We start from the raw sequence: 17,113 nt of genomic DNA, 5'->3' as shown, positions 1-17,113 counted from the left end.
GCAGAGTGTCATGCAGGCAGTGATTGTGCTTTGTTGGAGGTAGTGTGGTGCTTAGCTAAGGTATGCATTGCTAATGAGGGCTTTTCAGAAGTAAAAGTTGTTGGGAGGGGGGGGCACTCTTGCCGCTATTGTGGCTTAATAGTGGGACCTGGGAACTTGAGATGCAGCCCAACATGTAGCCCCTCGCCTGCCCTATCCGTTGCTGTGTCGTTCCCATCACTTTCTTGAATTGCCCAGATTTTCACAAATGGAAACCTTAGCGAGCATCGGCGATATACACAAATGCTCGAGTCGCCCATTGACTTCAATGGGGTTCGTTACTCGAAACGAACCCTCGAGCATCGCGAAAATTTCGTCCCGAGTAACGAGCACCCGAGCATTTTGGTGCTCGCTCATCTCTATTCATTAGTTGTTTGCCAAAATATCATACATAACGGGATCTCCATGAAATTTATTTTACAAGTTCAGGTAAAAATGACTTTAGATCAACCAGCAACTATTTTTCTGATTTAGCTGAAATGAAATGGCTAGTGACTTATTGCTGTTCACACTGTCAGCAGCCATGTTGACACTGAATGACTACCGTTTTAACCCTTTCCAATCCACTGTCTGACCTCTCAGGACATTATGATTTAGGGCTGTACAGCTCCCATGTTGGAAGACGTCCGTCGGGGTTCTCTTACTGTATATTGCCAGCCTCTCTGCTTTCGGAGCCTATCCAACGTGCCACCTCATGCAGTACTGGCTTTAGCCAGCATATAGCGCCCTTGTATAACGGCAGAAAAAGAGTAAGCCCCCTAGGAAAACCAGGATACAAATTGAATTGGAAAGGGTTAAATTCGCTCTTTCAAGAAATTATTTGGCTGATAGTTGTCCCATCTAAAGGTACATTAAGTGGTTAGAAAGATGGAGGGGCTCCCTGTGTCACCCAATCAGCCTCCCTGCGATGCAATCACAGGTTAGTCAAGGCTATCAAGCTCCACAATAGGATGATGGTCGTACATAATACACTGCAATACTTCTGTATTTTACAAACCTACACATGCTTAAGTTCCCTTGTGGTAGTCAAGTAAACTCTGCAGCCCTGCTCAGACGGAAATCTCATTGGTTTCTATTTGAGTAATAAAAGCCTTTCGCTCCATCCAGGTTTCCATCTGAATGGTTTTTGTTTTGTGATCCAGGCAGAACCCCATGATGGAGCCTAGGGACAGAAGCCTGAACATGATGTGACCGGCCCTAACACTATAGCCAAAGTCAGTCTGTTCACTTGATCCGCCTTAAGCAAATCTGTTTAACCATAAAACTGGCCTGCTGCTCCTAGCAAGCGATGCCAGTGCAGCCTTCGTGTTCCCGGAGCGGTTTAAGAGGTTCTACCCGAACTCTGGTTACTATGTTATGTACATTTGGCCATTTGATAAATGAGGCCAATTATTGTCTTGTTCACTCACATTAGCGCTTACAATATGTAACTTAAGTAAATGTGACTAGTAATTCCCGTCGACCTAGCCATAAATGTAAAGATATATCCGCAGTATGACAAGTGTTGGGGGCCCTTTAACACGGACCGATAAATGGTCCAGATGCTCGCATCTAGCAGGAATCTGAATAATTATCGTTTAGTTGGGTAATTTACACTGAACTGCAAACGAGAATCTGTTCACTACTTGTTCATTGCAGAAAATTTGGATCGTTCCATGTAAGCAGGGAGTCATCCATGGAGGCGGACGGGCAGGAACATTCCCCAGCCGGTCTGCCTCCATTCACTAGGGATGCTTGTCCCTGTGGGAAAGCCCAGGAACGATTATCACTGGGACGACCTGTTGAGCGTCTGCGCCTGACAAGTCACCCGTGTGAGTGACCTTAGTATTGTTTTAAATTGGTGCAGTTTTTAGGAAAGGGATATACACAAATATACTCCAGGAAATCGCTAGCAGCCGAGTAGTATTATGAAGCAGAGCGAGAACTGCCTTGCAAGTTTGTGCCACATGGGATCATTTTTAGTTCCATAGATGTAGTATTATCATTAACGATGATAATTTGTGGCCAACCTTACGTGGCATATGCCTATCTTTGCGGTGTAGGATGGCTTTCCCTATTTGTATAAATTGTGCAGAATGAGCCAATGTTCACATGTGCGCTGGAGGCCCCGTTCAGTGCAGATCAGGCACGAAGTCCCTTGCAGAGCACGCTGCGCTATTTCTTCTGTGAAAATTTTGGCTAGAAGCCAGACGGGTCCCAATATTGTCAATGGAGTCTGTCTGGCACCACTCAGGTCTAGCATGTAACAGTTCTGGCAGTTTTCGAAACTTTGTTAGTTTGGCTCTGAGAACAGAGGGTGGTACAACAGAATTGCTGGCGCAAGCGTGAGGGCTATTATGTTTTCATTACATTAAAAAATCGGCATTGAGAATTGAATTGATCTGTTTTCTTCACCAGGCTTACTGCGGGTTTTTCCGAGAAGGAATCCAGCCTGAGAACTTGTCAGCAGTCGCAACAGGAAACTGGGGGTGTGGAGCTTTCGGTGGAGATAATAGATTAAAAGGTAAGTGTTAACTAAAGAAGACTATGAGGTACACAGCACACATGTGTTGGACACAGCAAGAAAAGTGTCCAAAAGTGTTTAAAACACACAATAAATGTGGCACAAAGCATGTCTGACAGTTTTTTGGTGCAATTTGCCCCAGAAAACTGTCAAGTTTTCATAGTAAATACTCCCCACTGTTCACCCACAATGGCTCCTTATGGACCACAATACTAGTAGTCTACTATTAGGTGAGCCGTCTTCACCGCCCATTGTCAGTAAGACATCCCATCATTCATTGACACTCAGCAGTGGAGTCTAGTATTGGACATGGTAAGTAACCGCAGCCTTTATGAGTGGACAAAATGGGGGGGCTACTATTAAAATATAAATGCAGGAGAAATTGGTTGCGACATGGCTGTAAAAGTACAAGTCCTGCTTGTCAGATGACCTGACGGGTACTTTTTAAGTTTTGTGTTCTTTTCAGCTTCCAAACATGACCCTAGATGTGAGTTGTTGGCTCATGACCCCTTTGTTCTTCTATGGCACAAGGAAGGCATAGCCACCTCTACATTGTAAGGGTCCCACCATCTTTTGTATTTTATTTCCGCTTCTGGGACAACCTTATGAATATGGCTGAGGGGAAGTGGAATTTAATTTATTGTTGACAAAATAAGCGCTTAAACTTTTTTTTTTCCCTTCTAAATTAGGCTTCTAGCAGTACAATATGGCCCACGAGCCAACACAGGACAATAATATCTGTCAAAGATATTTAATTTTTTTCGTTATTTTCTGTCGCCATGTTCTGACAGACCTAACTTTTATTTTTCCATCGACATAGTTATATGAGGACTCCTTTTTTTGCGGGACATCCTGTAATTTATATTGGTACTATTTTGGCGCATATACAACTTTTTGATCACTTTTTATTACTTTTTTTTCTTGGGGACAGAGTGACCCAAAAAAGCGCAATTCTGGTGTTTTTTTTGTTTTTTTTTCTGATGACTATCTCTGCGCGGGGTAAATAATGCATTACTTTGATAGATTGGACTTTTACATACACAACTATACATTTTTTTAAGGGTTTTTTTTTTTTTCTTTTAAACCTTTTATTAACTTCCTTTTTTTTTTAATTAGTAAAACTTTTTAAAACCTAATTTTTACTTCTTTTTTTAATCCCCAAATGGGACAAGAACATTCGGTACTTTGATCGCTCCTGCAGTATGATGTAATGACATAGCATTACATCAGACCACAATCTGACAGGCATTCTATCAAGCCACACCACAGGCATGACTTGAAAGGCACTCTGCAGAGGCAGCCCTGGGATCTTTCAGAAAGCCCATGGCTGCCATGACAACCACATGGCAAGCCGCGATCCCATCGCTGGAGGCCATACAGGACCCCTGAACATCAGTCAGGGCTTTAAAACACCATCAGAGCTGTTGCGGGCGGATGTTGGCTGTAGGAAATAGCCAGCACCCACATTGTATGGAGTGAGATCGCCCCGCAATCCCCCTCCATACATAACCTAAACCTGCAGGACATAACTGTATGTCCTGTGTCATTAAGGGGTTAAACACTTCTCTTTCAGTGCTTTACACAGTAATGTAAAACCCTGAACGAGAAGCAAGCGATTCAATGATGAATCTGCCTGTCTAAAGAAGCTGCATGAGAGCGAACAACTCTGTGATGGCATCACCAGCTCGTTCCCTCATGAAGACAACCATGCCGTCTATAAGCCGCTTTAGAAATCAGTAGTAAATGACCTTTTCTGCTCGTCCTCCTATTGAACCACTCCCAATGGCTGCAATAAAACTTAAACGGCCCTTCTATCCGAGACCTTTATGGTATGTCAGAAGTGTATGCTATAAATCTGCTGGGCGCAGTATGTGCCGCTCCTCTTTTCTCCCATGCAGTATTTCCCGGCATACGTGAGCGGCCGCCCACAGACTGGCATTTCTGTGTCCGAAGAGTTGGCGGCTGGACAGGAGTATTTATATAGTGAATGTGGTCCATATTCTCTTCTTCACGGAGGAGGTTTATCTGGGCGTATAGTTGATGTAGGTGTTTTGTAGCTTGTTTTAGCATTGTAATAATTAGCGAAATACAGAAAAATATCCAAATAGTATCTTCCTGTTTTTCATTGCATCAAGCAACTGTTGATTGACAGTAGGATCTCTCGTAACAGTGGAGGAACGACCCGCGGAGTTTCCCACCGTTGACTCTGACCTTTTGAATGCCTTATAAAATATGAACGTCCTTGCAAACGCCGGCTGAAATGTGTCCGTCAACAACTCATTTGCAAGTCATGCAAATCAAGGATTGCTTACATGGAGTAACCGAGGCTAGAAAACCCGGATTCTTCTGTTTGCTGCAAAATTGCAGAAGTCTCTTCGCTGGGATTAATTGACACATGAATAAGCATCATGATCGCCGCACGTTTCTGTCAAAAAGGGATGGGATCTGCCCTGAGAAAGCCGAGTAACACTCCCCTGACTATTAACGGCTGTCAGGCGGGTCCCGTTGGGTTGGTTTGTTGAGGTGGAGGTTTTTATTCTTCGCATTATTGATTTTTTTTAGATGCAAGTTGCGCTAAAATGATAGCGGACCTGAGAACAGATGGGGGAGGGTGAGTGAATAAATGAGGGGTTAGAGGTCATGGAAATATATTCTGTTAAACTGGATCGAATTGTCGACATTTTTCTAATGAAACTTGCTTTTTAAGAGATGGAAATAAACTTAAAATGGAGATTTATTTATGAGCCGGCAATCTGAAGACTGATGAGGGGAGTCAATAAGGTTGTGAGATATGAACAGAAGGTGCATTATAAACAGGTCCCGGAGGACTGATATTGGTCTCCAGAGAGTTCTAATCACAGGCTTGTGCTGACAAGGGTTTCAGGCTGACCAATGTCTTCATATGGCGATATCATATAGCGATGAGACCCTGATTGTTTTTGGAGATGGGGGTGGCACAAAAGAGTGTTGGTGTTATGTATTTTTTTTCGTGTTCACTGTGCAGGATAAATAATACACGATTTATTAGATCGGACTTTTATGCATGTTGATACCGTGTATGTTTAATTTTTATTTCTAAAATAAGAAAAGGGTTTTTTATTAATCTTTTTCATTTTTTTTTTTTTTATAATATTTTTTTTTTTTTTTAATTTAAACTTTAAGTCCCCATAGCGGACTTGAACTGTCAGTCATCTGATCATTTCTACAGTATACTGCAGTACTTCAGTATTACAGTATATTGTATTTCTGCAGGCAGAAATACATGACAGCCCTGGGGGCTTTCACAACACCCAAGCGGCACCCCGTAATTGCATTGCAGGGAGGCTGTTTAGGAGACTGCTTGCTCCCTTTGTCGGGCCGTTCAAAAGTTTTCATAAATCTACCCCATTATGCTTCAGTTTCTCACAGTTTTTCAAGATCTTTGTCAGTGAATGGAAACATTCATGTTTAGTTGTAGAATGTTGTAGGCTGCCCCGCCCCTTCAGCCCCACCCCTTCTCCAGCCCCACCCCCTTCTCCTGCCCCACCCTTCTCACGCCCCACTTTTCTCCCTCTCCTTTTTCTCCCCTTGCCTGCCCCTCTCCTTTGCTCTCCCGCTTAGTAAGTTATGAAGAAAAAAAAACATTTATAAAAAGGGGTAGACCTTTTTCCTTTTAAGACTTTTCCCCTACTTTAGACCCAGTCCAGGTTATGAATAGAAATAGCATACAAAAAATGAATTGACCCTTCACTGTGTAAATGGGGACTTCCTTTTCATAACTGAATATGCTAAAAATGTAACAAGTCTAGACCATCCTCTGGACTAAATACCTTGGTCTTCATACATCTTTACTCGCAGTGATACATTGTAGCAAACTATTATGTGAGAAGGGATTTGCCCTGCTGTATGTAGTTTTCAGAAGATTTCTCCACATTTTCAGCAGTTAAAGTATTCTTGATGGTAAGAATAGTAGCCTGCTGATATGGGAAATCCGATAGACCCTGGCGGTTTAGATTAAAGGGGTTGTCCCGCGCCGAAACGGGTTTTGTTTTTTTTCAACCCCCCCCCCCCCCCGTTCGGCGCGAGACAACCCCGATGCAGGGACGTAAAAAAAAAAACGCTAGGCGCTTACCTTAATCCCCACGCTCCGGTGACTTCTATACTTAGCGGCTGAAGATGGCCGCCGGGATCCTCTTCCTCCGTGGACCGCAGCTCTTCTGTGCGGTCCATTGCCGATTCCAGCCTCCTGATTGGCTGGAATCGGCACGTGACGGGGCGGAGCTACACGGAGCCCCATTGAAGAAAGCAGAAGACCCGGACTGCGCAAGCGCGGCTAATTTGGCCATCGGAGGGCGAAAATTAGTCGGCTCCATGGGAACGAGGACGCTAGCAACGGAGCAGGTAAGTAAAAAACTTTTTATAACTTCTGTATGGCTCATAATTAATGCACAATGTACATTACAAAGTGCATTATTATGGCCATACAGAAGTGTATAGACCCACTTGCTGCCGCGGGACAACCCCTTTAAGGTTCAGTTAAAGGGGCTGTCTAGTTACCGGCTGACGGAAATGGGCAAACACTTAGACTTGACTATCTCCTGCAGTCCCGTTGAAAATGAATGGAGCTGCAGCCCCCCCCCCCCCCCCCTCACCAATCAGACTTTTATCACCTATCCTAGGGAATAAAGGTTAATTTTGGTTCAACCCCTTTAAGGCCTCAATGCAATCATTTTATTTCTGGCTGCAATGCCTGTCCTTTCTACAGTTCTGCTGAACCAAACCTGGTCACCACAAAACTTCACGATCTACATGTGATTGAGTAGAATCTCAGGAGGATCAGGTATTGTTGGGTTAAAAACGGAGGCTGCCATGTATAATGGCTGCCATGTATAATGCCTCATTACTTCCCTTTAAACATTGCTGGGATCTTTGTTGCTGGTTCGTTTTATTTCCTGTAATTGTGAAAACCTAGTTTACATCTGTAAGCAGAATGTCTTTGGAATAAATATTGGAAAGTGTAATTGGGCAATGTGTTTTATGAACGACATCTTACACTCATTGGCAAAGCCAATCGTTCCCCTAGAAGTTGTCTGATGGAATGAAACTTTCTCTGTGTGATTTGTAACGTTGATATAAGTAAAGGCCCATTTAGACACGATTATTGCTCAAAATTTGTTCAAAAGCAGTCTTCTGAGCGATAATCATTGCGTCTAAACGCACGGCTCGTTCATTGCTCATTTCTACCCAGCTAGAAATTAGTAATTAGCCTCATCAGTGCTGCATGCTGATATCTCAGCGGGCGGTGCTGATGGCATTCTTTCAGCTGGTATCCTGCTAGCAGTTCTCAGCGGGACACCAGCTGAAAGCACCAAGAACAATGCAGCTGTTTGCATATACAAAACAGCTGCATTGTTCTTTGAGCTATGCCGGCGGTATCCTGCTCTGCCTGCATAATTCTTAAGTAGCTAATTAGCTACTTAGAGTTATGCATAGATGATCACTTAAAACTGTCACTCAGACTGTCGTTTGAGCGAATTTTGAGCGATCATCGCTCTGTGTAAATGGACCTTAAGTGATTGCAATATCAGAGCAAATGGATCATTTATTGTGGAGGCCTGACCCCTTATAGAGAGGCTCTAGTACCCTGTTGTACCAACTCTAGCTTAGATACAAGATGTGATACGGGCAGGCATGGAGGCTCTAGTACCTTGTTATACCACCTCTAGCTTGGATACAAGATGTAATACAGGCGAGCATGGAGCTCTAGTACCCTGTTGTACTGCCTCTCGCTTAGATACAAGATATAATACGGACATGGAGGCTCCTGTACCCTTTTGTACCGCCTTTAGCTTGGATACAAGATGTGATATGGGCAGGCATAGAGCCTCTAGTACCCTGTTGTACCGCCTATAGCTGGGATACAAGATGTGATACAGGCATGGAGGCTCTAGTACTCTGTTGTACCACCTCTAGCTTTGATATAAGATGTGGTATGGGCAGGCATGGAGACTCTAGCACCATGTTGTACCACCTCTAGGTTAGATACAAGATGTGATGCGGACGGGCATGGAGGCGCTAGTATCCTGTTGTATCGCCTCAAGCTTGGATACAAGATGTGATATGAATAGGCACGGAGGCTCTAGTACAGTCTGTAGCTTGGATACAAGATGTGATACGGGCGGGCATGGAGGCTCTAGTACCCTGTTGTACCACCTCTAGCTTGGATACAACATGTGATACGGGCAGGTATGGTGGCATACAGGATCTGTATAGTATCCTGCTGCATATCTCTCCACATTTGCTATAATTGAGCCTCTAGATTTTGCAAACTCGTAGGCTGTCAAAGTTTGTGTCCTAGATGGTCCCATACACGTATTTTGGCAAAAAATCTGTCGACCGGGAGCCATAAAAATGTAGCAGTGTTGTGGGGACATTACTGTGACTCCCTTGTGTATGCGACTGAGTATTATTCTACTAGAAAATGCCTCTTGGAAGCCGCCATGAGAGGAACACATGTGGCTGCAGATGTCCTGAACATATTGCTGAGCTGTCATTGTACCTCGTACCACTACTAGGGGTGACCGACTGTCATATGCGATGGCCCCCAGACCAGCACACCAGCAGGGAAGGTAGTGTGCCTCTCCACAGCAAAGTAGGATTGGGGCGCTCACCCGAAGGCCTCCAGACAGAAACACAGCCTTCGTCCGTGCCCAAAAGAAACCTAGATTCATTGCTGAAGACAACCCGGTTCCACTCCGTAGGGTCGAGTTTGTTGTTTATTACAAAGAGTGTATTTTAGTATTTCACGATGTTGTAGTCTAATTTGATTGAGATAAATAGTAGACAAACCTTCCCGCCCATTCATATGGCGTTCATTATAATTGGCAATAAAATGAAGGTGATGAAGCTTGGCTAAATTAATTGCCTGATTAAATTGAGTCTTTCAACCAGGATTTGTACCATCATGACATATCAATCTAACTGATCATGAAATGCCATTTGTCTTAATTCTAAACGGTTAGAAGCAGTAGAAATCCATAGTCACCCCAACAATGTCTGTGATAAATGAAATGTCTTGTGCACAACTGTACATTGATCTACCCCATATACACGAGCCAGAGTTCCAGGAAGCATGTTATATTTGGTGATCCACTAATGCAGGCTTTTGGTCTGTTAATTTTTAAATCGGGTTTTTATTATATATTAAGTAGTAATATGATAGTATTTTTATGGATATCCAATAGGCTAATACTTCCTTAATTCAACAGCACAGTTTTTTTAAATTTTGCTCTGTAGACTGGGACAGAGTCAGCAGAGTCATAACAGATGACATCTCTTGTGTTGTGGAGTCTAGATGAAGTAAGGTAGTAACACTATGCATACAGATAAGCACTGCATGCAGCTCCCTGTCATTCCTTGGTCTCTGGAGAGACTGTTTTTAGTTTATTGACCATTTTCTGCCCGTTATTTCTCATTCATTAGAATTGCTATGAAGTGCCCACACCTTGCGGTACTGTCTACACAGATAAGCGTGTCTCCAACACGGCCTCCCTAAGTAACGTTATCAAAAATAAAAATCCACAACATGAACTTTTTTTGCTGTCTTGATCTCATTTGAACTATTTTGAGCAAGTATAAGCCAAGAAACCATGAACTTACTTTGTTTTATGTGTGACATATGAGAAGCACACAAAATGTGTATGTAGAGATCTGAAAAACCTCAGCGCGAGAAATAGACGGCCACAATAATGTTTTCCTACATTTGCTACCCTGCGCTGTAAATCATCTTTCTCAGTGGAAAGAAACCGATGATTGATTTGCCCTTCAGGTAAAAGCTGTTCAACAAGCCGTCCCGGGGAAGTTGTATCAGGATGATTATAGAATACGGTGACACCTTGTAGAACGTGGCTCAAACTAATGAAGTGGAGACAAAACAAATCAAGTTGTGGGGAGCGCTCTCACGGCAGCCTTGATCCGGGGCTCCTGGAGTTAGAACAGACGGCACGTCGACTTCATCTTTTATTAAAAGTCGGCATCTATAAATCTTTACACAAATCCTTTTAGAATGAGGTGATGAAATTTGTTGCATTCTTTGTTTGTTATCTATAATATTATCCAGAAGTATCTGTGTTGTTAATCAGGGTGGCTGCCATGAATATCCAGGGCTCACGTGGGCGAATTACAATTGCAGCGGATCCACTTAAAGCGCAGGCATTGACAGACATGTACTTTTATTTTTTCGCTCACACACTCAGATTCAACGGAGGCCGTTCAACCTGCAGCCCATACGCAATTAATATTGCGTATAAAGAGCTGCCAACCATTGGCTGGAGGGTGGGTGGGGCTAGCTTGTAGCTCATGAATATGTAGGACTACCTCTGTGTCTGACTGCTACTAATAAAATGAAAGTTTCTTCAGAACTACAGCACAGATACATACAGCAGATATATTACTGAAATCAGTGTGACAGGCACTACCCGATGGTGCCCTTAGGGAGGGCTGCAAAAACATGGTGACTGTCTGTTTAAGGCCAAGTGGGCGGGTGTTTTTAGAAATAATGAAACATGAAAGGCTGTGATGTTAGAAATAGCTAGAAAATCAAGCTAAATAAGTTTCTTCAGTAGCCGATTCCTAAAACACGGCAGATACGGTCTATTAACTGTCATTTCTCTCTTTTTACTTTGCAGCCTTAATTCAGCTCATGGTGGCTGCAGAGACGGGACGAGATGTCGTCTACTTCACCTTCGGTGACAAAGAGTTAATGCACGAAGTTTACAGAATGCACAGCTTCCTGGTGGAGAAAAATAAAACTGTTGGTGAGTAATTGACGGGTTTAGGAGGTGGCGACAAGGTTCATGATTGCAGCCTAGTATTAGCTGGAGGTAGAGTCAGCGCTGTCATTGCTGCGGGGACAGGCTGGGATCTGAACGGTCACTGTGCAGAGCGTGTACTCGGAATGAAATACTGGAGGGTCCGCCTGTCTTCTGGGCGGAAGAAAGCGCTGCATGCATTCCTGTATTTTAAGCCCGATCTACGATGGAAGCCCAATCTAAAACTGGCCATAGGCCGGTTGCAGATGGGTGAGAGTCTCAAGTGATTTTTGTGGGTTGTGGGATGTACTAAATGTGCGCGCATATGAACTCCAATCTTTTAAGGGAAATCGTACACCTGAGCAATGCTGGAAGGAAAAATCGTCGTGGCATGTCCTATTTTCTGGCATTCCTCGAAACGCATCGCCCATTGATTTCAATGGGACCTTAAATACATCACAAGGCTTGCATGCCGTGGTATGTGAGGTTTCCCATTGAAATCTATGGGAAACGCTTCTGATCCTCTATCGCACATGAAAACTTGCGCAAGAGGATTGAAGTTTCACAGAAGCGATGCGTGTTCCACGGCCTGATATCTCGCTCGCCCGTGTGCAGTTAGTCTCAGTGAGACTTTGTTTCTGTGTTTTTCTCTTTTGCCTACATTGCCTCGTAAACCATACAGTAATAATACATGTGATCAGCCGCTCTACTTGTGAGTCTGCCTTCTGGACACGTTATTTAGTTACGCCGTAACTTTACTGATGTTCTACATATTTATCTTTTGTAGGTGACATTTACAAGCTGCTGCTGAACTATTACATTGACGTATGCAAGAACTGCTTCACACCAAGACCAGAGACAAAGTTGTATGCATTTATTTACAACGCCTTGCAGCCCTGAGACCGAGCGGGGAAGGACTCTTTCAGCAAAATCATTGCTTTGCTCTCTTCCACTTTAATAACCTGTTTGAACAGCTGGGTGTAATATACGGACTAGTATAACCTGTGTATATATCAGTGCAATTTAGTCTTCTGTGCTTTTCGAAAAGAAATCCTCTAGGGCTGTGTTTCTATTGTTAAGTTTTTAAGATGTGTTCTGCTTGATTGGAATATTTTTTCCATTGATTTTTCTTATTTCAGATTTCATAATTATTTTATTAGATTCTTACAAGGACAATGCATTACTGTGCTACGCCAACCACTGAATGTCCATATTATATGTGTGATTGTAGAAACTGACACTGCCTCATCCATTTGATAATACCACAGTGGGTCAAGATCTGGCTTGGATAGTCCTTTTAAAAATGGCAGCTGTGTGTCTTAACCACTCCCCCAATCTTAGGTGGCTGCTGATATCATTGGGGTGGTAACTCACCAGTAGTGCCTGAGCGCTCCTACCCTTCTCTACAGTCTTCTGGATAGACCAGTGCAGCACTACAATGCACATGGCTTACCTCTCAAGTGCAAGAGTTTACACCATTCACCTGGGAAGCAAACTACGGTTGGAATTGCACATGCGGTTGGGTTTTATGATAAAGAATATTACAATTGATTCCAAGTAATCAGTCTTGTCAAGTAATAAAACATATGAAGAATAATAGCTAGTTTGTGCTTATTTCAGGTGGGAAGGTTTGGAAACTTGCATATATTTATTACCCTGTTTCTCATCTCCAGTCTTGAACCAACAACCAACAGGGCAGGATTTTCTTAGTATTTTATAGGTGATGGAATTACTGGAAGTGCTTCCGAAATTGCTGCAGGTGTTCTCTCTTTAGGGTATCCTCGGAGCATGACCTTGTTGGAGGCACGTGAAGACTGAAGTTACACTAAATGTACTCCCATATCAACAGATACTTGTGGACTGTATGAGAAGTGCAGTTGGACATTTAGGCTAACTTCACGTGGGCGAACCCGATAAGGGCCGTGAATCGCGCTCCCCACCATATGAATTTCCCCCGAGGATGCGAAGAGTTTTCATGCCAAAGCAGCCTTGCATCACTTCAGGGATGCAGGGAATCCTCCGCCGCGACTGTCAGCTACGGGAGAGGATTGCGGAGTTTCTCCAATTATTTTTAATGGGAGATCTCGCATTGCATGCACCTGGTGCGATGCTGCTGCTGGCTGCATTGAAAACAATAGGCGGTGCCATGAGAGAGAACGCAGCAAGATAGAACATGCCGCGATTTGTTATCCACATCGCCATGCAGGAAAACATTCCTCATGTGCGTGACCCCATTCAAAAGAGTTTCGCAACACACAAATTTTGTGCGTTTTTTTTGCCTGCGTGAAGCCGGCCTTTGGGCTCTTTCACAGGAGCATAGGCGCTTGTGCGTCGTTCAGACGGCCCGGCTCATATACGCCGAGCCCGAATCGCCGTTGGGTGAGGGGGAGACCGTTTTGCTCTGCTAAACTGCTTTCCCCTTTCCGCCCCCTCACAAGCTCTCGGCAACGGGAGGAGACGGGGCAGGGGCTAGTGTGTTAAGCTCCCGCCCATTCTCCGCCCCTTGACGGTAGACCGCAGATTCCTGGATACAGTGATCACCCCTGGTCATATGATTCCTGACTCCACCCACACGGGTGATCACGTGACGGTGATGTCATCAAAGGTCCTGGTAGTAGTTGCTGTTGGTTTATCCAGTAAACAGTACTTTCTACTAAACTGCACAATGGCTCCTCCTACAGGAGTGATATCACCACAGGTCCTTCAGTCCACCAGATCTTTGTGGTGGTGATAGGTCGGTGTCTTCTGTCAGGACCAGTGAGTTGTGTCTGAGATGATAGCGGTTTAGTTATTCTCATTTTGTTATATTTGTCCTCCTTTTTTTCAAGAGCCCTAACTGTGGTGTTCTTCTGTCGGTCAGGCTCTGTGTTTTCTATATGTTGTAGGACCTTCAATGATGGCACCAGTCGGTGGAGTGATGATGTCACCAGGGGTGGAGCATGAGAAACACTCACATACTAACTGACAAGTGGTCGTTAGTAGTTTGACTAGAGAACGCACACTCTCCACCTCGCCATACCGTGCACATCTCCAGCCCCTTACCTTCTGTATCACCGCACTGTCTCAATTAACTGATTACCAGATGTAACTGTGGTTTTGTTTTTCTGTTCCCCCTCTTTTGTAACCGCTGTGGAATATGTTGGCGTTATATAAATAATGATTATTATTACTATTAATTACCCTGTTGTACCGCCACTAGCTTGGATACAAGATGTGATACGAGTGGCCTTGAATACTCTAGTACCCTGTTGTACCGACTATAGCTTGAATACAAGATGTGATACGGGGGGTCATGGAGGCTCTAGTACCCTGTTGTACCCCCTTTAGCTTGGATATAAAATGTGATACAGACAAGAATGGACGTTCTAGTACCCTGTTGTACTGCGTCTAGCTTGGATACAAGATGTGATACGAGCGGGTATGGAGGCTCTAGTACCCTATTGTACTACCTCTAGCTTGGATATAAAATGTGATACGGACGAGAATGGAGGCTCTAGTACTCTGTTGTACTGCCTCTAGCTTGGATACAAGATGTGATACGGCAGGCATGGAGGCTCTAGTACCCTGTTGTACCGCCTCTGGCTTTGATACCTGATGTGATATGGGCAGGCATGGAGCCTTTAGTACCCTGTTGTACCGCCTCTAGCTTGGATACTAGATATGACACAGGCGGGCATAAAGGCATACAGGTTCTGTATGGTATCCTGCGGCATATCGGTCCACATTTACTATAACTGAGCCTGTAGATCGTGCAAACTCGTAGGCTATCCATGTTGACATCCCAGATGTTCCCATACATGTTCTAATGGCGAGAAATCTGGCATTTGGGCAGGCCATGGAAGTGTGGCAATGTTGTGGGGGCTTCCTGCGACACCCTTGCTGTGTGCCGCCAAGCATTTTCCTACTGGAATATGCCCCTAAGAAGCTGCCATAAGAGGAACACATGTAGCTGCGAGATGTTCCAAACATATCGCTGAGCTGTCATTGCTCCTCATACCACTACTAGGGGTGACAGACCGTCGTATGCAATGGCCCCCAAACCATCACACCAGCAGTGGGGGCAGTGTGGCGTTTTCCCCTAGATCTCCAGACACGAACTTGGCCGTTGTCAGTGCCTAAACTAAACTTATTTTCATCACTGAAGACAACCTGGTTCCATACCATAGTGTCCATTTTCATCATTCACAATACCACTGCAAATGGAAATGACAGTGGGTGTCAGCAGTACATGTAATATGCGCCGTATGACCAAATGTGCAAGCTGCCAAGCGGCTAGAAATGGTTTCAACAGACAAAGGGGCCCTGCGTCTCTGGATAAGGAAAAGAAAACAGTTGGGCTGCTAGTGCTTGTCGGACGATCAGATGATCCTCTCTACTGGTGGTCTGTCAAGGACATCATGAGCCTGGTCACCTTGTGTATCCTCCACTGGTCCCAACACCTCCTAACAGGCTGATCAGAATGACCCAGGCTTCTCACATCCCGGCCCTCTCAGACACTGGTAATGGGGTGAAATCTCTTCTCTGCATCATAGAGGCGTCTAGTGGTCAACAAGCTCTACACAAGCGGAAGAAGGAGCCTCTGAGAGCCTTTTTATAGTCCAGGGGGGGAACTACTTTTAGGGCCTCAGGTGGTAAGACCATTCATCTAATCGCACCACAACTCTTATCATTTGTATATCTGCCTGAGATGGAACTGCATGCCGGGTTTGGCAGCAAAATGACAACTTCTTTTGGGGACCGGATTTTTTTTAGCAGAGTTGTATTTGTTTTTTTTCAAGATATGGCATATTGTAAATTGGAAGAACATCAGTTACTTCAGGACCAATTCATTCATTGTTTTCAGAATGGTGTTTAAGAGGAAAGGAAGTTTTATCCCACTGAGTCCTTTCAAGCATACTCAGTGTTGGCAGCCAGTTCCTAAACCGTTCATTTCAGATAGAGTAATTGATAGACTACTATATGATTCCAGTCATTCTTTTCAAGGTCATGGTATTCAGAGCAGTACAGGATCCTGTCAAGATTAATTGAATCCGCTCTGCTCTTGTATTATTTGGCATAAGGCTGTTTTACATAGTTGTGGAAGCAGACTCTAGGACTGACTGGCACCCTGGTTTTTGATTTTAAAGATTAGGGAATTGTTACTTTGCATTTCCACATATTTACCATTCAGGACTATAAAGAAACCCAACAACGCCTTCTTAAAGGAATTGTATCATCTGAAAAGGATCTATAGATCCTTTTTTTACATATTACAGATCATTATGTAAATTGAAAAAATTTCTAAAGTTTTGCAGTTTTCATGTTGACCACTAAGCCGAATAATAGTGTGAAAATTACTGTTCTGCATAGAGAAAACTTTTCAGCAGTCATCATTTTATCATCACAGGCAGGATTACAATGAAAGATAACACCTCTATGTAGATAACACAAAAATACACCATTCACAATAGGGGATATAATCACAGCTCATTTCCTTCTCCCTTTATAATGACATATGCACATGTGACAAAGCATGTCTAGAATAGTCTCCCATAGACGTTAATAAGCATCTTCTCTCAATCAAAGTACTAACGACCATGAGTCCGTGTGTGAGTGTGTTACATGCTCCGCCCCTGATCACATGCCGGTGACGTCATCTCGGGTCCTAAAGCATAAAACATGCAGAACCTGACATCACCCGTGTGCTCACAGGACCTGTGATGATGTCACCGTCATGTGATCAGTCACTTCGACTCTGACCTCTGCCCCTGATCACATGACAGTAACATCATCACAGGTCCTT

At 43.9% G+C, this 17,113-nt stretch overlaps 1 protein-coding gene across 4 annotated transcripts in view; it reads left to right on the top strand.

Moving 5' to 3' along the window:
- Positions 1–12,928, top strand: part of PARG (poly(ADP-ribose) glycohydrolase) — a 94,750-nt gene extending 81,822 nt beyond the window's left edge. For all 4 annotated transcript variants that reach the window (XM_066600420.1, XM_066600423.1, XM_066600422.1 and 1 more), the window contains 3 exons: positions 2,437–2,542; positions 11,209–11,337; positions 12,119–12,928. In XM_066600420.1, coding sequence (XP_066456517.1) covers positions 2,437–2,542; positions 11,209–11,337; positions 12,119–12,231 — 348 coding nt within the window. In that variant the 3' untranslated portion in view covers positions 12,232–12,928. The remainder of the gene's footprint in view (positions 1–2,436; positions 2,543–11,208; positions 11,338–12,118) is intronic.
- Positions 12,929–17,113: the final 4,185 nt, after the last annotated feature.

This window comes from Eleutherodactylus coqui, chromosome 4 (assembly GCF_035609145.1).
Source record: "Eleutherodactylus coqui strain aEleCoq1 chromosome 4, aEleCoq1.hap1, whole genome shotgun sequence".
In the NCBI taxonomy this organism is placed as follows: Eukaryota; Metazoa; Chordata; class Amphibia; order Anura; family Eleutherodactylidae; genus Eleutherodactylus; species Eleutherodactylus coqui.
The sequence above is the reverse complement of the archived record's forward strand: the minus strand, read 5'-3'. Positions and strand labels throughout refer to the sequence as shown.